At 44.2% G+C, this 24,680-nt stretch overlaps 1 protein-coding gene across 12 annotated transcripts in view; it reads left to right on the top strand.

Annotated features, from left to right (window-relative positions):
* The first annotated feature begins 58 nt into the window (after positions 1 to 58).
* The window catches only part of TTLL8 (tubulin tyrosine ligase like 8), a 62,128-nt gene continuing 37,506 nt past the window's right edge, over positions 59 to 24,680 (top strand). For 2 of the 12 annotated variants that reach the window (XM_045030916.1, XM_045030861.1), the window contains exons 1-7: positions 2,732 to 2,889; positions 3,560 to 3,685; positions 5,299 to 5,394; positions 8,826 to 8,917; positions 9,731 to 9,887; positions 19,649 to 19,716; positions 21,255 to 21,383. In XM_045030916.1, coding sequence (XP_044886851.1) covers positions 3,607 to 3,685; positions 5,299 to 5,394; positions 8,826 to 8,917; positions 9,731 to 9,887; positions 19,649 to 19,716; positions 21,255 to 21,383 — 621 coding nt within the window. In that variant the 5' untranslated portion in view covers positions 2,732 to 2,889; positions 3,560 to 3,606. Of the gene's footprint in view, positions 1,248 to 1,907; positions 2,042 to 2,731; positions 2,895 to 2,954; positions 3,232 to 3,559; positions 3,690 to 5,298; positions 5,395 to 8,825; positions 8,918 to 9,730; positions 9,888 to 19,648; positions 19,717 to 21,254; positions 21,384 to 24,680 lie in introns of those variants that run through there. The other 10 variants (XM_045030876.1, XM_045030890.1, XM_045030868.1 and 7 more) reach the window with 10 other exon arrangements.

Genomic DNA, 24,680 nt, shown 5'->3' with positions numbered 1-24,680 from the left:
TCCTCCTACTTTCTCATATATCTATCTCAAAGTCAGATGGATTTGTGACAGCATAAGCATTTCCATGACAACAAGAGACCCTTTGGCTTGAGAGGCATTTTCCCTGCTGACAAAACATTTTCCATGACGGGCCCTAGACTTTGGAATTCATACCCTCCTTTAGTCCGAAATAATCCAAATCAGTTGATGTTAAGGGCACACTGCAAGCCATCTCTCTTTCCCCAGACTTTTGAGGAGAAAGGAATAAGCCAAGGGTCAGGATACATATAACGAGGGTGGAGATCTGCAGCTACATTGGAACTTTTTCTTTTCTGCTTTTGGGGAGCTTCATTTAATTTTGCATTTTTAATACATGACAAAGGCTCTTACAGTTTTCAAGAACCACTTTAAAAACATTTATGCAACTGTGAAAAAAGGGAAAATACCCTCTCCATCCCCTTAAGATTTTGGATGTATTTGGTGCAGCAGCTTATGGACAGCTAATCTATCCTTCACCAGAGGTTGCCAGAGACTTCTGGACCCATATTGAAAGCTGATGCTTTCTGTCTTAGATGTTACCATTCAAAGTTTGATACACCCATCCTTCACCAAAAGCTTCCAATGTCTTGGGTGGTATTCTTGCGTGCTAACTGTTTCAAGAAAGGGGGCAGGAAACCCCGATGTCTCCTATAATGTTGTATCTTTAATATTTGGAAAAAGTTCACTCTCAACTGATGTTCAAGTAGAAACAAGAATGGTTTAGTTTGGGTTCACTGGGGTGGAAAGGAATGTTGTCTTTACAAAAATAAAGCAAAAACCACTGGAACAACTTTTAAACATCATGGATGGAATGAGAACTGAGAGGCTGAAAACATCATCCTATCAGGGTTTAGGTATTTTGTTTAACTGGTTTGCATGTATCATTCTGTGGGTAGGGTGGGGTGAAGGTTTTATGTGAAGTATTTTGAGTGTATTTTAACTGGTTGTTTTCTATTTCTTTTATATGGTAACATACTTGCCAGTTGTAAAACTAAATCCTCGTCTCCAAGAAGTTGCCTTCTCCTCAAATTTATGATCGACCAAGGCCTTTCAACATATCAGACATGAAGAAACAGACCATTATTTTATCACTGGACTTGAAGGGAAAATAAATAAAAAAGGGACCATCATGTCCTTTTGAGGGCTTAATTCTCTTATATAGCCCAAACCAATAAGATGCTGAGAGCCCTCAACTTCCATTGACATCAGCATTAATTTGAAAAATTGAGGTATTCTGCACCAAACAGTAATAGTCCTGTAGAGAATCCATTGATTTAGTCCTTTACTTTGTGACAGGCAAGTTAACTTTGGATTTTCAGGAATGGTAGGGGAGAAGCCCATGATATGACAATGGCATAATGTCATGTGTTTCGGGGACCTCAAGGACTTAAAACACTGGTCACTTCACCCATCACTGAAGTTTAACTGCCTTAGAGGTAGAATTGTCAGCTGGTTAACAGCATATTACAAACGTAAAGAAAATTTTCAACAAGAAGTGAAAAAATACTACATTCATCTGAAATGGCAGGGAGAATTTAGGTAAGACAAGTAAAATGACCTGAGTTAGAATTTGGATTAAGACACTGCGGTGACAGTGGAAGACATTTAAAAATGTCAACAAATCCAGTTTAAAATTTCTCCATCAACTTTAGATCAGTGGTTCTCAACCTAGTTACCATTGTGGGCCACATATGCAGCAGCAGCTCTCCATGTGCTATGGTGGGCTGAATCCACACTACATATACACTACCTGTATGGCCCTTGATGTCACATGGGCTGCAGCTGTGTGCTGATTAGGCCATGGGTTTGAGAACCACTGCTTTAGATTGATGATGGTGCTTTGATGGGGAGGAATAGGAGCAATTAAAAAATAAATCAGAAAGGAGCCACTAGTCTTTAGGACTCAGGGCCACTCAGCCAAGGCGTTTACCTCCTTTCCTGCCTGCCATCCTCTCATCCCCTGTGGAGTCGGAGAAGGCAGCAGTGTTCCTTTGATGTACTGATTTGCCATTCAACTTCAAAGGTGCGCCAGGGCAAGCAGTTTTTCTGCATTTATCCCATACGCCTGGTAAATTCAGCAGCATTAAGGCAATTAATGCTGCAGCTCTGGAACTTTGTTCAATTCCATCAAAGAAGTCCAGAATATCGAGCTAAGCGATCAGGCTATTTTAATACCGGAAATTATGGCCAGGCAGCTACAAACCCGGCTCTGGTGGGAATATACTCCTGTAAATCTAAATGCCTCTTCTAGCCCCAACTAGGGTGACCAGCTGTCCCGTTTTTAAAGGGACAGTCCCGTTTTGGGGGACTTTTTTTATATAGGCACCTATTACCCCCCACTCCCTGCCCCGTTTTTTCACAGTTGCTGTCTGGTCACCCTGTTCCCTCCGCGCCTCTGGTGACTGGCTCAGGGGTAGCAAAGTGTGAGGGGGGGGTGGTGGCGGGGAACTCCTGTTTTTGCTGCTCCACCTCCCTCCGTCCCCTGCCTCCACGTGTGTGGTCCTTCCGTGCAGTCAGTGTGCAACACGCGCGGCTCGGCCCAGCGCTCCCCTGCGCAGCCCGGGCCGCAGCAGGGCTCACCCTGCCCCCGCAAGTCGAGCAGCGGCCACCCGAGCGCACCAGCTTCGGCCGATGTCACTGCGGGCGAGCCCAGGGAGCTGGCGCATGCTCGGTAACCGCCAGGCCGCTGGTTGAGCCGGGGAACGACCCTTTGTGACCCTCCCCCGGGCGCCGGGGCGGCGGCGCCCCTCCGCCGCCCTTATCCCGAGTGGCTCAGCGCCCGGGCTGCCCGTGAAGGTCACAATGGCCACGCGCTGGCAGCCGGGGAGGGGAAGGGCCTGCAGCCCCGGGGAAAGCAGCTGCTCCCAGAGGGTAAGGTGGGTGCTCGCCAAGCCCCGCTCAGTAGGTTCCTAGGGGCCACGGAAGTTACTTCTGAGTTCAGGTTCCCCCTTAGAACAGCCTGAGTCGGTCCCGCGCTCTCTGCCAGGGAGGACCCCAAAGGCTGGTTACACAGGCCACCTAGTGTGCTCAGCCTGGCCTGGGAACTCCCTCTGCCCCTCTGTAAGGGTGACTTGCCCTCGCTGACACTCTACAACTCTTCACGTTTAGGATCAGCCAAAAGTCAAGTCCCTGCCCCTAGTAGCTCCTGCTCTTCACAGGCGGACAGTGCAGTTCAGACACAGGCTATATAGGTCCAATCGCTGAGGGGCACAGGTGTGTTTGGGAGACCATCGCTGAAACTGCCTGCGTTATTACAGAAACTCTGACCTTTTTATAGACCCAACCTTTCTTTATTCCATGCTAGTTAGGAGGACTGCATATCGGTTGCATACTTTTGGTTTGGCATAACTTCTATAGCCATTTCCCATCACTTACGTACAGTGAACAATACTATGGTAGGAAAAGCATCCGCAAAAAGAAGAGTGTGTGTTTTTAAGTTGGTGTTGTCCCTTTAATATTGAAAAATAATAAGAGATAGAGAAAATGTAGCATGGAAGCATATGACAACAAATTGAATGATCTTCTCTCTCTAAATTTGCAGGGCAAATACCCAAAGAGTGAAGTAACAATGACACAGCTTAATATATCATGATGAATCAGATCCATGCAGAAAGAAGACTGCTCCCACTGGGTTTAAGTGATGAAGGAAAAAAAGAAGAAGAAAACAGTTTGTATTTGCACATGAATTTTTAATCAAACTTTTGCTAAAGTCAGATGACAGCTATAAAATATCAATATATAATTAATCTTTTTCATAATCTCTTTCTAACAAAAGATCCCTTAGTCTGAGAATAGGACATATCCCTCAGCTAGCACTTGTTCAGAGATGAATTACCCCACACAGTGTCTTTTCAATGTCCATTGCCTATCTAGACTTTCTGCTTATGGGACAACTTATGTTCTTTAAAAAAGATAAGTCGAAGGTTGGGATTATGTGGTCTCTAATGATCAGGATGTAATATTTCTATAGGATACCTTTTTAGGAAATAAAATGTATAGTTGGAATTGTTAATGATTTAATTTCAATGCCTAATTAAAACTACAGATTTGTTTCACTGGATCATTGCTGTATGTTATGAAGTCTACTGAGTTTTTTAAATAAAATCTACAAAATTATATATAAGACATTATTCCTAATGCAAAGACATCTTTATATAGACATTTCAAACCAGCAGTAGCCCAGAGCAACAGACATAGAGTAAGATTCAGTCACATGATACATTTAGGGTTCCATTCTTCCCTGCTCTGGTTATTTGTGACTAGGGAGGTGGAAACTCTGAAATCTTCAACTGTTGGGTATCCATGGAATTCTTCCAGTTTGGGGTTGAGGAGGAGGATGGGGAGGTGTTAGAGCAGTGGAGCTGTGGCAGAGTTTTTCCCTTCGTGGAAGAAACTGGAGATTTTACCCTTAAACTGTTAGATCTCCCAAGACGTATGCAGAGTTTAGGGATCCATTTGGCACAAGAGCCATCCACACCTTGCACTTCTGGTTTGTTGCAGTCCCTGGAAAGCATATTTAGGTTCTTGCAGGAGCTGTGTTACAGTCTCCTCCAACTATGTCTGTCCAGAACTATATCACCAAGGTGAGGAATTCCATAGTGCAAAGGAATAATTTACTAAATCTAGCTTGTGGGATTTTTATGTGGAAAATCTGGTGGAGAGCCGCCAGTCATCCTATGTCTACTTTCAACCCCACTCTCTCTGCTAATGTGGATTCCCAAGGGAGAGATTACTGCAGGGTTAGGAGAAAAGGAAACATGCTGGTGAGCCAGTTTTCCTTCCTTCCTTAACTCACATAGTTTTTTGCTCATTTCTTGTAGAATATAAAGGATTAGCTACTCTTAATCTTGCATTAACTGCATTTGGCTCTCAGTACTTTTCAGAATCAGATCCTTGAGAACTGTCTTTAATACATTTCCTTTGAGTGATGTCTTATGGCGATAATTTATATACCTAAATTAAAAGAATTTATTAATCTATAGAGAAAATTATTTTTCCCCACCATGAAATAAACTCACATATATTAATTAACCAGTTCCTTCCATTGATGGAAATGGGTAATTGGAATCATAGAAGAAATTAATTCCACCAAGGGTTTCTAGTATCAACTTCATTTCATTTTAATTAGAAAGCTTGTATCATAACTGGAGCTTTTAACTATTTCTTCCTTGACTCTTTATGGCTATTTTTGTTATTAACTCACTTACAACATCGAGTCTTATCAATTTCAGATAACTTCTCTAGTTCTGTATTTTGGAAACTGTCTCTTCTCTTTGATAGGAATGATAAGAACCAACCTCCCTTCCCTGAAAATCCCAAAACTTGGTGTCAACAAATGTTTTCCCACAGTTTGCTGCCACCAGGGATTGCTTCCTGGTAAGTCTGTGGCTGTTCAGTACCTTAATGTTGGTATTTCCTAATTTAAACATTTTCACACACATTTGTACAGCAAGCTGATTCTCAGCTGTGACTAAATTCACACTATGCTGTGTTTTATTAATGAAAATGCTAGATTTTTTAGCAAAAATAACTACAAAACAGCATTAAAGGTTTCCAAAAGTAATATTACAACTGAATATTTGCACAAGATCATTAAAACAAATGGGTATATATAAAAGTGCAGTACTTTCTTCTCATTAAAAGCCTGATACAAAGCCCACAGAAATCATTGGATATTGGATTTGGCCATAAGGACCAGGCTTTTAAAGCTATTTAAAAAGGCCAAGGCATTTCCTAAATTCCCTATCTGCTGATAGCATGGAATCCTATCCAGTGGAAACTTGTTTAGTTAATGTAGTCTATCTTGGCAACGTTTCAACAGACGTAACTTTCCATTAGGTTTCAATCCAGTGATTGGATGTACGTGGGTGGACTATGCAGAGTCCCACTGAAGCCAAAAGGGCTCCTCATGGGGAGAATGATGCAACTGATGCAATTCTGGTTGCATGATCAGACCTTGAATAACCACACTTTCCATTATACTTGACAAGGATGGGCGGGGGTGTCTGTTTTGTCATTTCATATTACATTTACTTTCTTTCTTCGTAGACTTCATGTGAAAAAGTAGTTTTCACAGGAAGTTACTCTTCTCTGCGGGAACTGGTGGAAAAAGGAAGCTTTGCTGAGGTGTAATCATCAGACTAATCAGAAAGCTCATTAGTCTTTACTTTTTCCATAGTAATATTTTTCTGTGCAGAGGAATATCCTGTCCACAGCAGCCTCTCTTGAAGCTTCTTCCTGCAAAATATTTCTAAAACCCATCCTTTTCTTTCTGTCCAGAAAGCTAAGTCTCATTCAGGCCCTCATCATCTATTACCCTAACAATTATAACCACCTTCTCTCTGGCCTCCCTAATGCTCCCATTACCACTGCCACGCCATTCAAAATACTGCTGCTAAGGCCACCTTTCTTGCCCGTCTCTTTGACTATATCGTCCTCCTCTTTTAATAGCTTCATTGGTTTCCCCATTTCATTGTATCAAATTCAGGTTCCCTTTGCAACTTGTCTCCTCCATACTTGTCTGCTCTTTTTTGGATTGCATAACGCCCCCCACACCGCCAACAATGCCAGCTTTGTCCACCTGTCAGCTTCTTGCACAATGTCTGTGCACCTTCTTCCAAGCAGCCCTTTAGATGTGGAATTCGTTTCCTGAATTGATCCATAAGGCCACTACTCACTCCTTCCTCAGTCTCACTTCTGCCACAATAGCTGTAAAAAAAGATCAGCCAATGAATGATGGCTAGGTTGAGGGGCAAATGGAGATAGTTGGCACTTTATTTATAATAGTTAGAAAGCAAAGGTTAGCCCTGTTCCTGTGTACACTGAAGCACCTTACTGAGATGACTAAAGTTACACATGTACCTAAGTATTTGCTGGATTGGTTCTTTATTTAGGAAATAGGTAAGAATTAGTGTCTGCCTACAACCCGAAAATGTTTGATAAGTGATCAGAGCTACAAAAGTAGTTAGGTGCCTAATTCTGGGGTTTAGGTGCCCAAGTCCTATTTTTAGACTCCACTGTGATCCACAAAACCCACAGTTGGCTGGCACCTAACCCCACAGGCACCCAAACTCACGCAGTGCCTAAGCTTTCAGGGTAAAAGTTTCCTAGGTGCCTAAGTTTCTGCCTCTGGACATGCATGCTGCTGCCTCACTCTAGGCGCCCAGAAACCTGTTCTGACTAAGCCCTAGTGCGAGCCACAAACCAGGGAAAGAGCACTTATCTTGCCTAAAAGGTCTGATCTGGTAGGAGTGCTCACATGCCACTCAAAATCTGGCCTGTGGTGGAGGTGCCCCCCCCATTCCTTTATAACTTTTAGCCCAGTGGTTAGACCACCAACCTGGTGTGAGGGAGATGGGGGTTCAATTCCCCAGTCTGTCGGGGGGATTGGGGTAAAGGATTTGAAGAGGGGAGTCTCACGTCTTTTAGGACTGTGCTCTAACTACTAAGCCATAGGATATTCTGATGTGGAGCTCTCACTCTCTCCTATTGAAGCTGTTTCATTTTCGGTAAATACTTAAATAGTTATTGGAGCAGGGGGACTGGACCCTGGGTCTCCCGGATCCTGGGTCTCCCACTTCTCAGGTGGGTGCCATAAGCAGCAGCCTAGAGTCTCTCTGGTCCACTGACTCTGATCCCTACCACTGTCCATTTTGTGTGGTGTAAGGTGGGATCAGATTCATAACTCATTCTCACAATAAACAGCTTAGGCACCTAAGCCACTTGTCTCTAGCAGAGGGGTTCCCATCTGTGGATTGCTAGCAGAGATAGTCCATGATAGCTTAGCACATACCCAGGGCCGTCCCTAGCCCAATGCAGCTCCCCCACGGGAGGGCTGTGCGGGGCCCCAGGCCTCCCCATACCCAGGGTCTGGTAGGCAGGAGCTGTGGGGGGGGGGGCAAATTGGGGGCCACACAGACCCAGAGTGGCCCAGGGGATTAGTGGGGGGCTGGGAGCAGCCTAGTCTGCTTCCCTTGCCCTGGGCCCAGCTGTGTCGCTCAGGGGAAGGGGCTTGGGAGAAGGGATCCCTCCGGCCACTCACCGGCAGTGGCGGGAAGCGGAGCAGCCCGGCCCCGGCCCATTCTACTCTGCCAGCTCCCAGCCATGGCACTCTGCTTCCTGCCGCTGGTGAGAGCCAGGGATGCGCCTTTCCCCAACCTGAGTGACATGGCTGGGGCCTGGGCAAGGGAAGTGGAGCAGGCTGGGGACGGGCAGCTCTGCTTCTCGCCACTGCCGGTGAGTGCAGGGTCACTGGGGGAAGAGGTGGAATGGGGGCGGACCAGGAGCAGAGCAGGGGGGAAGGGTAAGAGGCAGGGCGGAGGGAGTTGTCCGGGGCCCCACAGAGGGGGCCGGCTGAGGGATAGGGCTGGTCGCCGGGGCTGGTGCTGCTGCATATGCAGCACGCAGCTGCCTAGGGAACCATGAAATTTGGGGCAACTTGGGGCTCCAAATTTCATGGTGCCCTGTGCTGCTGCGTATGCCTAAGGACGGCCCTGCATACACCCTCTCCTCAGCATCTCCCATTGGCTAGGTTAGGTGTTTAGCATGCTGACTTTTGCAGATCACATTCTTAGGTGCTATCTCTCCCCTGCATTGTATCGGGAGCCTAACTCAGGCTTTGTGGATCACGTTATTGTTTGAGGGATTTTATAGAAGTTAGGCATCATGGTGCTGAGTATTTCAGGGTGTAAATCTGGGACTAGAAATGAGTGAGCACTGCAAAAGATGGTCCTCTATTTCTATGTATTAATTGTTTCTTTGGTTACAGTTCCTGTTGCATGATAGCTTTTTTTAATTATCTTTTTTAGAACCAAACCAGAGAATTGTAGAAGAGGAACCTCTTTCCCCCAGACTGGACAAATATAAGCTGGCAAGATTTTTAGCTGACAAGGCAATCAGGGTATGTGTGTTGACAATAGATTTTAGTGGTTTGTTTTTCCATTTACGATACTGAGCTAATAGTTTTTTTAAGTTGTTCAACCCTGTCTGCTAAATGGTTTTTAAAACTGTGTTGGTGTTTAAAAAAAAAACCTTCTCCCTAGTTTAGACAGGGCTATAGTGCAGATAGTACTGTACAAAGACTGCCCCCCCCCGGAGTTTTGTCATAATACATCCTTTTCACATTGAACTACAATACATTTGCTCTTCTCTTACTGGAATTTGTTATTGCTGAATTCTGTGTGGGTTTACAGGCTGAGGGGAACAAACCCTGCGACAGAGAATAGATAAAAGACATAAATCCATTTGACACCTAGATAAGATGGTGATTGCATGCTATAAATACATCTATCTATCTATCTATCTATCTATCGATATAGCCAAATTTCATTTGTAACATTGCAGTTCACCTTTATTAATTTGGCTCTCCCAAAGTGGCAGGGTGATATGTGTTCCCACTTTGCTAACCAGCCACTTGTTACTGGAGGGAAATTGCTTAGCGCTATTGTGGAATGATCAGCAGGATTGCCTTCAGGACAAAGTGAGTGAGTGAGTGTGTGTGTGTGTGTGTGTGTGTCCGTCCTAAGATGATGTAGGGGCTACTGAAATCCAATGAATACATCTTCAGTGTTTCCCCTCTTGTTTTCAAAATGTAGTGCTTGTAGCTTCAAAGGTATTGCACTAGTGTTGATGTAGACCTTACTTGTAAAAGATAAACCATAATATTTTTGCAGTGTCTGTGTTTTCATTTTAAAGTATCTGCTTGCAATCTTAGGAAAAGAAAATTTTTACCATCTGTGGACCCTACCCAGTAATTCGTAGAAGTTTAAGGAAAAAAGGATGGGTGGAGAGAAAGCTTTCCATAAGAAGTGACTTACAGGACAATACAGATGACGAGTGTGATGCTGATTGTGAAGATGGTGGGAAGAATGGTAGAGTACCTAAATAGCTTTCTGTTTTCACATAGATGTGGATATAACTTTTTATGTACAATGTCCTATCATGTTTTTAATCTTTGTATTTCTCATAACAATAATCAACACTAAATTATCAGAACTGATCATGCAGATTTTCACTTTTAGTCTCTGATTTTGAGAAAAGAAGAAAAGGGGTTTACAAGGGCTGTAGTACTGAGGGCCAGATGAGCCTCTTGCTGGTAAGTAGGTTAAATTTGCAGATCTGGATGTTAGGAAATAAATCTTCTTTTTCCTGTAACCTGAACATGTTATCTAGAGTCTCTGAAGGACAATAAACATGCAAACCTACTATGCCATTTTTTGATCAGACATTAGGAAGTCCAGAGAGTAAAGCAGAAAAGCTGAGAATGGACTCTTCTATGACGTGGATCCGTGTTTGTCCTAAAGGGAAGGAAGTGCTACCTCTGTGCTAGTGATTCTAACCCCAGCACAAGAAAAATGAGGGGTCCCATTCTTTCAGCTTCAGGAACATTTGCTGTAATGTAAATGGCATCCCTTCCTGCACACTCCAATTTGTATTACCGATGAACTCCTCTCCTCATTTGTTTCAATTAAGCCATTGTATGGATAATTACAATTGTGCTTGTACTCATTCTGATTCCCAATGCCTAGTTGTTAAGAGTATTTAGTAACACCTAAAGATGCCTATGTAGTTAAATAACTGGTAAGTAGAGGATTAATTTAATACAAGAACATTATTATAAAAGCATTTATATAGTAGTAGTAGGCATCCTTCAGTCTCAAGAGACCCTGGGTATGTGCCCCTGAGAGGTAAAGAATATATCCTGTCTGCTGACAGTGGCCAATGCCAGGTGCCCCAGAGGGAGTGAACCTAACAGGTAATGATCAAGTGATCTCTCTCCTGCCATCCATCTCCACCCTCTGACAAAAGAGGCTAGGGACACCATTCCTTACCCATCCTGGCTAATAGCCATTAATGGACTTAACCTCCATGAATTTATCTAGTTCTCTTTTAAACCCTGCTATAGTCCTAGCCTTCACAACCTCCTCAGGAAGGAGTTCCACATGTTGATTGTGCACTGTGTGAAGAACTTCCTTTTATTTGTTTTAAACCTGCTGCCCATTAATTTCATTTGGTGGCCCCTAGTTCTTATATTATGGGAACAAGTAAATAACTTTTCCTTATTCACTTTCTCCATACCACTCATGATTTTATATACCTCTATCATATCCCCCCTTAGTCTCCTCTTTTCCAAGCTGAAAAGTCCTAGTCTCTTTAATCTCTCCTCATATGGGACCCATTCCAAACCCCTAATCATTTTAGTTGCCCTTCCCTGAATCTTTTCTAATGCCAGTATATCTTTTTTGAGATGAGGAGACCACATCTGTATGCAGTATTTAAGATGTGGGCATACAATGGATTTATATAAGGGCAATAAGATATGCTCCATCTTATTCTCTATCCCTTTTTAATAATTCCTAACATCCTGTTTGCTTTTTTGACTGCCGCTGCACACTGCGTGGATGTCTTCAGAGAACTATCCATGATGACTCCAAGATCTCTTTCCTGATTAGTTGTAGCTAAATTAGCCCCCATTGTATTGTATGTCTAGTTGGGGTTATTTTTTTCCGAAGTGCATTACTTTACATTTAACCATTTCATTTGCCATTTTGTTGCCCAATCGCTTAGTTTTGTGAGATCTCTTTGAAGTTCTTCCCAGTCTGCTTTGATCTTAACTATCTTGAGCAGTTTAGTATCGTCCGCAAACTTTGCCACATCGCTGTTTACCCCTTTCTCCAGATCATTTATGAATAAGTTGAATAGGTTTGGTCCTAGGACTGACCCTTGGGGAACACCACTAGTTACCCCTCTCCATTCTGAAAATTTACCATTTATTCCTACTCTTTGTTCCCTGTCTTTTAATCAGTTCTCAGTCCATGAAAGGATCTTCCCTCTTATTCCCTCTTATTCCATGACAACTTAATTTACATAAGAGCCTTTGGTGAGGGACCTTGTCAAAGACTTTCTGGAAATCTAAGTACACTATGCCCACTGGATCCCCCTTGTCCACATGTTTGTTGACCCCTTCAAAGAACTCTAATAGATTAGTAAGACATGATTTCCCTTTACAGAAACCATGTTGACTTTTGCCCAACAATTTATGTTCTTCTATGTGTCTGACAATTTTATTCTTTACTATTGTTTCAACTAATTTGCCCGGTACTGACATTAGACTTACTGGTCTGTAATTGCCGAGATCACCTCTAGAGCCCTTTTTAAATATTGGCGTTACGTTAGCTGTCTTCCAGTCATTGGGTACAGAAGCTGATTTAAAGGACAGGTTACAAACCATAGTTAATAGTTCCGCAATTTCACATTTGAGTTCTTTCAGAACTCTTGGGTGAATGCCATCTCGGTCCCAGTGACTTGTTAATGTTAAGTTTATCAATTAATTCCAAAACCTCCTCTTATGACACTTCAATCTGTGACAATTCCTCAGATTTGTCACCTACAAAAGACCGCTCAGGTTTGGGAATCTCCCTAACATCCTCAGCCGTGAAGACTGAAGCAAAGAATCCATTTAGTTTCTCCGCAATGACTTTATAATCTTTTAGCTCTTCTTTTGTATCTCGATCATCCAGGGGCCCCACTGATTGTTTAGCAGGCTTCCTGCTTCTGATGTACTTAAAAAACATTTTATTACCTTCTGAGTTTTTGGCTAGCCTTTCTTCAAACTCCTTTTTGGCTTTTCTTATTACATTTTTACACTTAATTTGGCAATGTTTATGCTCCTTTCTATTTACCTCACTGGGAATTGACTTCGACTTTTTAAAAGATGCCTTTTTATCTCTCAGTGCTTCTTTTACATGGTTGTTAAGCCACAGTGACTCTTTTTTAGGTCTTTTACTGTGTTTTTTAATTTGGGGTATAAATTTAAGTTGGGTCACTATTATGGAGTCTTTGGAAAGTGTCCATGCAGCTTGCAGGGATTTCACTCTAGTCACTGTACCTTTTAATTTCTGATTAACTAACCCCCTCATTTTTGCATAGTTCCCCTTTCTGAAATTAAATGCCACAGTGTTGGGCTGCTGAGGTGTTCTTCCCACCACAGGGATGTTAAATGTTGTACATTATGGTCACTATTTCCAAGCGATTCTGTTATAGTTACCTCTTGAACCGATCCTGCGCTCCACTCAGGACTAAATCGAGAGTTGCCTCTCCCCTTGTGGGTTCCTGTACCAGCTGCTCCAAGAAGCAGTCATTTAAAGTATTAAGAAATTTTGTCTCTGCATTTTGTCCTGAGGTGACATGTACACAGTCAATATGGAGATAATTGAAACGCCCCACTATTATTGAATTCTTTATTTTGATAGCCTCTCTAATCTCCCTTAGAATTTTATCGTCACTATCACTGTCCTGGTCAGGTGGTCTATAATAGATCCCTTGATGAAGGGTGCTTCTTCAACTCCTTGGAACATTATGTTAATCATTTTTAGGCTTCTGGTAAGCCTGAAGTCTTGGCAGGCTTTTGGAAAAATTGTCTGTGAGATTCTGGAGATGGACTTCTGTGTGGGTTGTCACTGCTGTGTCATCAGCAAAGAGGAGGTGTTGGATGAGGGCCTCCTGAGTCTTGGTTTTAGATTTAAGTCTTGCAAGATAGAACGGCTTTCCATCAGATCTTGTCTGCAAGTAGATTCCCTCAGTTGAGGAACCAAAAGCTTGTTTTAGTAGCAAGGAGAAGAAGATCCCAAACAGAGTTGGGGCAAGTACATAGCCTTGCTTGACCCGGCTATGAATCTGGAAAGCCTCGGAGACTGAGCTGTCATATTGGACTGTCCCATAAATGTTTTCATGGAAGAACTGAATCATGCTTAAGAGCTTGGGGAGAAGGGGGGACATCCAGTCTTTTCTAGAAGCGCAAATAATCCACTTCTACTGACAAGGTCAAAAGCCTTGTAAGCTCGATGAAGGCTGTGTAAAGGGGCTTTTTTTGTTCTCTGCATTTCTCTTGTAGGTTTCTCAGCAAAAGGTTATGTTGATAGTAGACCTTTCAGTTCTGTTCTGAAGCCGCTTCAGGATAGATTATGTTTGCAAGGGTCTGAAGTCTGTTCAGAATGACTCAGGCTGTCTTCCTTGAAATTGGACCCAAAGCTTTTTTGAGCCCATCATACATGTTTCTGATGTTGCCAGCGGAGAGGAATGGTGGCTGGTGAGGCAGCCAGCCAGAGCAAGTTCTCACATGGTTGAGCAAGCAAGGTACCTTCTTCCCCGGATGGGAGGTGATCTCACACAGATGCACCTCTGAACCCTGGGTCCTCACTGACCAAAGACAACCACTGTGAGTGGGGTATGGTGAGGGAGCAGAGAAGGTCACAGGTAAAGGAACTTTTGGTTGTAGAACTCAAGAGCATGAGGTAGAAGGCACTGCCCCAGGCACTCTGGGGTGGGTGTCCTGCTCACAGTTTTATGATTGTGAATCCTGCTTGTGGCATTTTCCCTAATTAATGTCAGGTGACTTCCCTCCTTTCATTAAAAGTTTCTTTTCTACACTCAGACTCTGTGCTTGTGAGTGGGGAAGTATTGCCTATCAGGTGCCCAGGGATGGTGTGTAATTTTCCCAGGTTACTGAGTGGGGGCTCGAGCCGGTTCTGTGTTGTATTGTTGAAAAGGTATTGAACCCAGCCCTGGTTGCTGTTGGCTCCACCTGGCAGAAAGATTACATAAGGTTGTGAGGATAAGATCCAGTTGGTGCCAGTGGCAAGATCAGGGATGTTTCCAAGATACTTTGTGTTGTGGCTTTGTCTGGAAGAATGAGTATGGTACACAAAGGTCGTAGTAGGAACAAAATTCTAGCAGTCTCTGACCATTTCCATTTATCTTACCAGTTATGTGTTGACCAAGACAGTTGGTCCATTTTCATGATCAGCTCCTCACTTTGTGCTGAAGTCCCCTAGCAGGAAAACATATTCATGTTTTGGAATCCTGCCGATGGTGCTGTTTAGCTGGTCAGAAGACGAGGAGAATGTTGGGGCATACACACTCGCAGGGTTGACTGGGTCCTCAGATGTGAACAAGCATGGTGCCAAAATTCTTTCTGATCCATTTGTAGGTGGCTCAATCATCCATAGAAGTGAGTTCTTGTTGGCAAATCCCACCCCATGCCCTTGCATTTCTTCAGCGTTTTTCCTGTGCCAGAAAAATGCGTAGTCTTTTTCCCTGAGAGATCCGCTTGATGGTAGCCATGTTTCTTGGAGGGATGTGATATCCACATTAAGTTGTTTCAGCTCGTCATTGATCACAGAACTTTTACACATCCATCGTTGATTTGCTGAAGGTCCTCAGATAATCCAGTTGTTATGGTGCAAATGTTCTAGCACCTATCTTTAATGATGTTTTCTTTCTTTTACTTGATTTGCCTGGTGTGTTGGTTACAGTCCACTTGTCAAGTTATAAAATTCTAAGCTCTAAGCACCCATTGAAGCAGGCAGCCAGTAGCAGGACAACACCCTATTGTCTGGGGGCTGCCCAGTTTTATGGCGGGTGGTTGTTATCCAGTGAGATACGATGATCTCTTCCATCATCGGGGACACCCCTGGCACTCAACTCTACGCCAGTCAAGTAAGAACCGGTGACTACTGTCTCCCACGTTGTGTTGATGCTCGAGGTGAAGCTGAAGTACTTCTCCAAGGTGCAAGCCTGGGCAGATGATATGGAGGCCCTGAGTTGCCTATGCATCAGGACCCCACTCTCGGCATCACTGGTAATATCCAGAGGAGCAGAAGAACCAATACATCTGGTACCCGATCAGCTGCAGGAGTTGTCGGAAAGATACTAAAATATTATTACCTGACACCTTAGGGGCTCCATTCCTGATTTTCTGTCTGAGTTTGCTCTCATAGCCTTACATTCTCCCGAATTCACCCACAAGGCAGTGGGGCTTTTCTGTCAGGGGTGTTTCTTAGCTTTATGCCCTCCCGGGCTACCTACAAGGCAGTGGGTTTGATGAGCTGCAGGTAGTACCATCTACGCTCATTACAATACCAGGCTTAGCCTGACCTGACATCCCATTAATCATATTGTATGACTCATCCCTTTTTCTGGTGCAAGTAGTTTATACATCTGTAGCACCTTTCATCCAACAAACGTAAAGCTATTTACAAATAATAATGTACTAAGCCTCAACACTGCTGGAGGCAGGTCAGCATAATTATTTCCATTATACAGTTGGGGAAACTGAGTCACATAGCAGTTAAGTGACTTCACAAGGTGATAGGAACATAGAAATGATCAGACTAGATCAGGCCAGTGGTCCATTTAGCAAGGTAAGCTGTCTGTAACAGTTTTCATATCAGCTGCTTCAGAGGTAGGAGTAAAATACTTTATAATGGACAATTAGGCTATAATATGTCTGTGAGGGGAAGTTCATATATAAACCCAAGCAGTTAGTAATGGTAAATAGTAACATTGCAAGTCAGTGATAGAGCCAGGAATAGAACCCAGGAATCTGTCTTTTGCTCTGGCCAACAGACAGTGCTTTCTCTACATTAATATCTCTAGTCTAATCTCAAACAACCAATGAAAAGGCATGATTCCTGGCACAGAATATTATAGGTAGTACCAGTAACAGCAGCAATAATTAAGACTGCCCTTCACTTCCTATTTTAAGGCCCTATTTTCAGTTTGTAACTTTTCAAAACTTTAATTGTTTGGGCTGAAATTTTCCATGCCAGATGTTCAAGCTTCTTTGCCTCAGGCTGCATTTTTGGGGGAGAGTTTCAGCTAAAATGATTCGGCCATTTCTGAGAACAAGGTTAGGAAAAAAATAGTTTTGCCCATCTTAAAAACACTCTGGTGACTTCTTCTTTGAGAAGGTCTAGCATCCCTGTGGTTTGGAATAGAGACTTGAATTTTGGCAAGGTGGTGGGCTTTGTATCAGGATTGTGCCTTGTGCTGTCCCTATGAAAATCTGCCCATATATGGCCAAGTTCTAACCCTTTGAAAAATTGAAGTTTGGACATGCTCAGGAGAGACTTCTTAGAGATGATGGGGAGACTGGGAGTAGCTGGTCAAGGAGACAGGGACCTGGGGGGAACAGTGGTGGGAGTAGGGTAGACAAATCCGATAGGGAGCTGACGTGCAGGGGGAGAATTGGAACTGGCTGGGCAAAGAAGGAGCCCCAGGGAGCAGGAGACTGAGATTGGATGAAGAGCCCAGGGAGGGAGATTGGCACTGGGAGCCAGTGGGTTCTGTAGTGAATGAGACTGTTGTCTGTAGGCAGGGGCGGCTCTAGGTATTTTGCTTCCCCAAGCACGGCAGGCAGGCTGCCTTTGACGGATTGCCGCGGGACCAGCGGACACTCCGCAGGCATGCCGCCGAAGGCAGCCTGCCTGCCGCCCTTGCGGCGACTGGCAGAGCACCCCCAGTGGCTTGCCACCCCAAGCACGCGCTTGGTGTGCTGGTGCCTGGAGCCGCCCCTGTCTGTAGGGCCCCTGCCTCATTTTTTTGCAGAAATTGGAAGCTGTCTAATGAATGAGGCAGGAAACTGCAGGAAGAAATAGGATGGTCTCATGATAAAGGCCATTTGAGGTTGAACTGGAGAACTGGATTCTATTCTTGCCTCAACCACAGAGTTCCCCTGTGATGCTGAGCAAGTCACCTACACCCAACTTTTCACAGATGGTCACTGATACACTGTTCCTCATTTCTGAGTGTCCAACTTGATACACTGGTGTCTAACTTGCAGAAGTGCTGAGCACTTGGCTGTAGCTGAAGTCAGTGGGAGCGGTGCTATATAATGCTAAATACTCTGAAAAATCAGATCTTAGGGTCTGAAATTGGGCATCCAAAGTTAGTGGATACTTGTGACTTTAATTTCTCTGTGCCTCAGTTCCCTATTGATAAATTGGAATAAATGGCCAAGCTTGTGAAGGCCTTACACTCAACTTTATGGCATTTTTGTGTTTGTCTGAAATGTGATAATTTGTGAATGCCACTTCCAATCCCAAAGTTGCAGGGAGTGTTCCAGGTATCAGTGGATAGAAACCTATTGATTTTGAGGGAAGTTAGAAAATGAAAAGAGGGAAAATGGGGGATACCTGGAGACCCTGCTATCTGGTTAGCACAACCACAGCGTCAAGCAGCTCTGCAGTTGTCTGGAGATCAAACAACTGGTTGATGTCTCCTATTAAAGCCTTCCAGTGTATCTGGGGCAGGATTGGGGTGGGGGGACGACCCTGGTATGGGTGGAGGGGACAATGGGGAGCACTCAGAACCCATGTTAGGGAAGAGATTGCAGGGACAGGCAGGGAGTCCCTGACATAGAGGGAGATAGAAGGGTGGCACACAGGGAGCTTGTGGAGTGGAATAGAGGAATGCAAGAGCCCCAGCATGTGTAATAAATTCCACCCACAAAAGCTACAAAGTGTGCAAGTGCAATCCTCTAGTAATACCTCCTCATCTCACAGGAGTGTTGTGAAAATAGTCATGTTTCTGAAGCAGTCAGATGCTATAGCGATGAGCACTGTAGAAAAGCCCACGAGAAAACTGATAATTCTGTCTTCAGAGCAGGATTTGAGTAACATGCAGTACAAAAAGGATGGAGTCACTTAACAATGAGGATAAAACAAAATATTGAATAGCTGCTCAGTTGGTGAGTGCAATCTATCCTGGTCCTCTGGAAAAAATAGTATGTTACCATGTAATTACAGACTGCATCATAATGCATATGCACAAGGGGCAGAATTAGGGTTGCACAAGCAGCCTTAATGCTGGCATTTCCTAAATATTAGTGTTTGATTTTGTAACCTTAATGTTCTTTTTACATGATTTTGTGTGTGTAATATTCATATTAAAAAAAATAATAATTTATGGGTGCTAATGTTCTCAGCCTACAGATCATGGGAAATAAAATAAACGTAGAGCATCTTTTATCGGACACATAGCTCCATTACGGTGTTACGGTGGACAAAAAGCTGAATATGAGTCAACAGTGTGCCCTTGTTGCCAAGAAGGCTAATGGCATTTTGGGTTGTATAAGTAGGGGCATTTCCAGCAGATCGAGGGATGTGATCATTCCCCTCTATTCAGCACTGGTGAGGCCTCATTTGGAGTACTGTGTCCAGTTTTGGGCCCCACACTACAAGAAGGATGTGGATAAATTGGAGAGAGTCCAGCGGAGGGCAACAAAAATGATTAGGGGGCTGGAGCACATGACTTATGAGGAGAGGCTGAGGGAACTGGGATTGTTTAGTCTGCAGAAGAGAAGAATGAGGGGGGATTTGATAGCTGCTTTCAACTACCTGAAAGGGGGTTCCAAAGAGGATGGATCTAGACTGTTCTCAGTGGTAGAAGATGACAGAACAAGGAGTAATGGTCTCAAGTTGCAGTGGGGGAGGTTTAGGTTGGACATTAGGAAAAACTTTTTCACTAGTAGGGTGGTGAAGAACTGGAATGGGTTACCTAGGGAGGTGGTGGAATCTCCTTCCTTAGAGGTTTTTAAGGTCAGGCTTGACAAAGCCCTGGCTGGGATGATTTAGTTGGGTTTGGTCCTGCTTTGAGCAGGGGGTTGGACTCCTGAGGTCCCTTCCAACCCTGAGATTCTATGATTCCTCTCCCAAAATCTGTCTGGGACTGGGGGCTCTCTTGCCTACGTCTAGCCCTCTGTAGATGTGACTCCCTAGTGCTCAAAACTTCTGTGGGCCTTAAAACGATTTATTTATCTATGTTGTATTACTGTTGCATGATTTTTTTAAAGGCAAAAGAAATGTCTTGTGTGAAGAAGTTTCTGGCCTTGACTGTTCAGATGACATTCATGATGTAATGGTAGGATTACATATGAACTTATTGTTTTTCTTTAAATATATTTTTAAAAATATGTGTAGGATAAGTTTTGATTTTTTTGTCTCATTTAATTCACTTCCTTTTACTGTCCAGTCACAGTGGGCCAAATTCTGCCTGGATTCAGTGGAGTTACACAAGGCAAAAATTTGCCTGCTGGATTGCGGAAGGAAATGCCAGCTAAAGTGCATTTACAGTAGGAAGAATTTGGCCCAGTATCAGCATGGGATGTATTTTGTGGTCCAGCAGATTGGTATGCAGTGCCCATCAAATGTATATGCAGCCCCTACTGAAGTAATTTATACTGTATTGTTCTGTACATCAAATTAACTATGCACTGGCCAGTCTATTACAGATGCTCCCTGACTTAGGCAAGAGTTCCGTTCTGGAATGCCTTGCGTAACTCGAATTTTGCATAAGTTGGAAACGTATACCCGACAATTACACAACCAACCCCCCCCCCCACATTTCTAGCTTATGGAACTTTTTCCGTAAGTACAGATTTGTGTAAGTCGGGTTTGTGTAACCTGGGGGGCATCTGTAATTGATAACAAAATCTGTGGTCTTGCCATTCAGGGAAGTTGCTTGACTGATTTATTAGTTAATCATTTAACTTGTATTTACACACCACGCACACCAACAACTTATTGCATGTACTTAATCCTATAGCATACCAAGTGAAGCCACTGGCAGTCGTTCCTTTGACTGAAGTTGGAGATGGCCCCATGGGGCTTACAAAAGAATCTTATACTTGTCAGGGTATTATTTGCCATCTAGCTTAGTCACTTGTCACTCATTGAAACTATACAACCAACATTTCATTAAGTTTATCCTAGTCCAGAAGAGAGCACATATATGTTGGGTTACGTGGCCATTACTACCTACTCATACCAAAGCTTTACCAAGTTATTTTGGCCATCTATTATGTTGCACTTTCACTAATCACATAGTTCTGGAAGACAAGGATGACTGTCTCTACAGCAGCTCACACATGTCTCTGTGTGAATGGATGCCCAAGATATTAGTGACTCGACCCTGTGAACAAATGAGCAGACTAGAAAATCACCCCATGAGCCAGTCAGTCACCCAATTAAAAAAATGGGGCTTGAGCAGATGACACGAGGGCCTCCAAAGCAACTGTAATTTTTACTATTTTCTTTGGGACTGGGAGTTTCTCAAAAATATATACATATGTCCTGGAGCCTTACAATTCCATTTGTCCTGCAGGCAGAAGAGCGTACGTGCATATGCACATCAACAAGCCCTCATTTGTTATTCGGAGGAATTCACTTTGGAAATGCTTTAAGGAGCAGATAGAATTAAAAGGCTCTGTGACTATACATGTTCTCCCAACTAAGTTATCACAGCTATGCCAATGCATAGCTTCCTTGGCCCACAAAATGAAATCATGGGTATAACTTTGATATACTACAGAAAATGAGCAGTTGATATTGGATATATTAATAAAAGTTTCCTGGGTCTTACATCTGTAGAATCATAATACAGGTTCTTTTTTGTGCCAGTCTAGGTTGGTAAGAAATGAAGAGACATCCTTTTTTTGGACTATAAAAAAGGATGCAATTAATTACCATAACCTACATTGTGATCAGATGCTGAATCATTATGCAAAAACTGGCTCCTTTACAACTAAAGTAAGTAGATAGTTACAATTACTTGGCCTTTGGTGTTATTCCCACAGTGCACAAGGGGAACTTTATTGGTATTAGGTTTCATGAACAGATTATACAAGGTAAAGGGTTAGAGAGTGTTAGTGGTTTTTTAAATTTATTTTTATATAAATGTGACCAACAGTAACTGATTATAAGAAGTCAAAGCTAAAGGCTTTACATATATGGGACCAAATTCATCCCAGGTTATTCAGCAGGATGAATTTGGTTTTCTATTAATATGTAACCACAGGGACATGGTGGATTTTTGGAAATTCTAAAGGAACAGTATCCACGTTCTCAGCTCTAAATGTGTGTGGTCCCAACCCTGCAATCAGATCCACATGTGCAGACCCTTGCACCCATGTGAAGCTCTGTTCATTGGTGTTCTATGTGGCATACAAGACTCTGTCTTTGTGGATCCTATTGCAGAGCCCGAGTGACTTGTATGGTTTGTGTGTTTGCTAAGTACATTGTATGATAGTGGGTGTTTCAATTGCAGATTGATTTCTGCAGGTGGTGGTGGTGGGGAAGGGTTGAGGGAAAGCTAGTTATTAGCTACTATTTATTATTTGTTTTTGTGATCTTATGTCAAAGGCACCTAGGGCTTTTAAGATAGGCATGGTACCGTTTTGTTATATTAATATTTTTAGCATCTAAATAGACTGTTGTGCTATAATTAATGTAATTCTCAAATCTGAATGAAACCCCAATGAAAGGCTTTACTGTTCTTTTTTGAGTTCTTCCTCATGGTCATTCCATGCTAGGTGTGTGCACGCCACATGCACAGTTGCTGAAGATTTTTCCCTTGGTGGTATCCATTGGGCCGGCTCCAGTGCCCTCTGGTGTTACACACATACGCACTGGTCTAAGGGGTGCCGCTGGCCCTGTGCCCTCTCAGTTCCTTCTGTGACAGTTGCTGGAATGACCCTTCTTGCTATAGCAAGGCTTCTTTCCCTGTGGTTTGGACTTTCTCTCTTCATATTTTGTATAGTTATTGTAGTTAGTATATATAGTTCTTAGTTAGAGTCAGTGTGGTGTTAGTAGTTGTCTCTGTTGTTGAGGGACTTTTTGTCCCCGGGCTTCAAGCTGTGTGCCCCGTGAGGCAAGCCGATGCCAGTGAGAGACCTGCACTCTAGCTATCTAATGTGTCTGGGCATGTCTGACATTAAAGAGAAGTGCCAGATCTGCAGGGACTTCAGACCTTGCACGAGAAAGGATAGGGACATTCAGCTGAAGGCCATTCTTATGGAGGAGGCCTTGAGACCAGCCTCAGAGTTCAGCCACTCTAAATCCATCCGTGCGGAGTGCTTCCCTGGCACCGTGTTCTTCCCAGCACCACTCTCCGTTCTCGGTGCCGATGAAGAGGCATAAAAAGCAATGCACCGAGGGGGCATTCTCCGATACAGAAGAGGGACCAGAAGGGAGTGCCTAGCGTAATGAGACCCATATTGGGCCACTCATCCTCCCCATAGCCTCTGATTGCACCCCTGACTCTGCCTAGAGAGCTGGGTCTGATACAGGAACCACCACTGACTCCCCAGAACAGCCATGGGGTCAGGTGTCTGCTGGCCCCTTTGAACCCCGGAGGCTTTCCAGGTGGCAAAAGACCTGCTGTCCCTCCTGATCCCACTGATCCCTCAAGTCCCCTCGTCAGCCAATGCGACTGGAAACAAGGTGCGCTGAGCTCCTCCATGGCACCAACCACTGCAGCGCCGTCCAGGGGCAAGCCCTCCATGGTCCCGATGCAGCGGTCCCCAGCCCATCACTGGTCCCCAGTTCCCCGGTATCGCAGAAGCAGATACTGCACCGCCATGGTCTTCAAAGGAAGAATCTTCTTCGGAGTCAGAAGGGGAATCCTTTGCTCCACCCAAAACCTAATGGTACCCAGACTACACACCAGACTACAATACTGGCCCTTCTGCCAGTGCCTGGCCACCAGGCCACTGGCCGATGTGTGGCAGTACTGGTGTCCTTGGGGGTTTCCCCCATCACCTGCTCTCCCCGCCCCCCTTACCATTGCTCATACTCAGTAGTGTCAGAAAGGCGAGCTACTGTCTCTTCCCATCCAGCACTGGACCCTTACTCTGTATGGACCCCAGTGCCAATGTCCAGGAATTGGCCCCAAAGGACATGGTGGAAGTAGAGGAGGAGGAGGGAGCCCCACCTCTGTCTCAGGCCTTCCTCAGGCCTTCTCCTCGTCATCCCTGGACAAGGCGGTTGTAGGCCCTAGTAACCTGCTCCCTCAGGATGACTTCAGGGCTCACCAAGAGCTTCTGAAAAGGGTAGCTGTGAATTTGGGCTTGGAAGTTGAGGAGATTAAGGAGTCAGCACACAGCCTAATCAACATCCTGGCTGCAGCTCTTCCTTTCAGAGTGGCCTTGCCTGTTAACAAATGGTGATGGGGCTTGTCAGGACACTGTAGCAGACTCCTTCTTCTCTCCCCCCGCACATCGAAAAGGGCAGAGAAGAAATACTATGTCCCAGCCAGTGGGCTTGAGTACTTTTATTCGCACCCCTATTGTGGGGTCTCTGGTAGTGTTGGTGACGAATGAGCGGGACAGAGATGGACAGTTGAGTGCTTCCCCCAAAAATAAAGAGGCCAAGAGACAGGACTTGTTTGGACGTAAGGTTTATTCGGTGGGCAGTCTCCAGTTACGTATCTCCAACTAGCAGGTCCTGCTGGGGAGGCATGATTTTAATCTGTGGGACTCATTGTCCAAATTTAAGAATTCCCTACTGCAATAGTCAAGGCAGAAGTTCATGGCCATCTTAGAGGAGGGTAATACTATGGCCAGGACCTCCCTCCAGGCAGCTCTGGATGCAGCCGACTCAGCAGCCAGGACTATAGCATCAGCAGTCACCATGAGGTGCTATTCATGGCTCCATTCCTCTGGCTTCCATCATGAAATTCAGCAGTCCATCCAGGACACCCTGCCTTTGTGGGCACTTCCCTGTGCTCGGAACAGACGGACTCGAAGCTTCAAGAACTCAAGGGCCACTCTTTGCTCCTTGGGCCTTTACATGGTTCCAGCTTCCAGGAAGCACTTTAGGCCTCAGCACCCCCCCAGGTTCGTGGAACCGTCCATTCAGGAGCCCTACAAAAGAAAAGAGAAGGGTTTTAAGCAATGCCAACCCTTCCCTCCTACCTCAGCCTCCCAGTTGGGCTCTCATAGATATCCTGGAACGGCCAGGTAGGATTTTGAAGGTATGTCTAAGGGTGATATACCAGTTTCAATACCAGATCCATCCCCCCCTTTGTTTTTGGACCACCTGTTGCCC

The sequence above is a fragment of the Mauremys mutica genome, chromosome 1 (genome assembly GCF_020497125.1).
Source record: "Mauremys mutica isolate MM-2020 ecotype Southern chromosome 1, ASM2049712v1, whole genome shotgun sequence".
In the NCBI taxonomy this organism is placed as follows: domain Eukaryota; kingdom Metazoa; phylum Chordata; order Testudines; family Geoemydidae; genus Mauremys; species Mauremys mutica.
The sequence above is the reverse complement of the archived record's forward strand: the minus strand, read 5'-3'. Positions and strand labels throughout refer to the sequence as shown.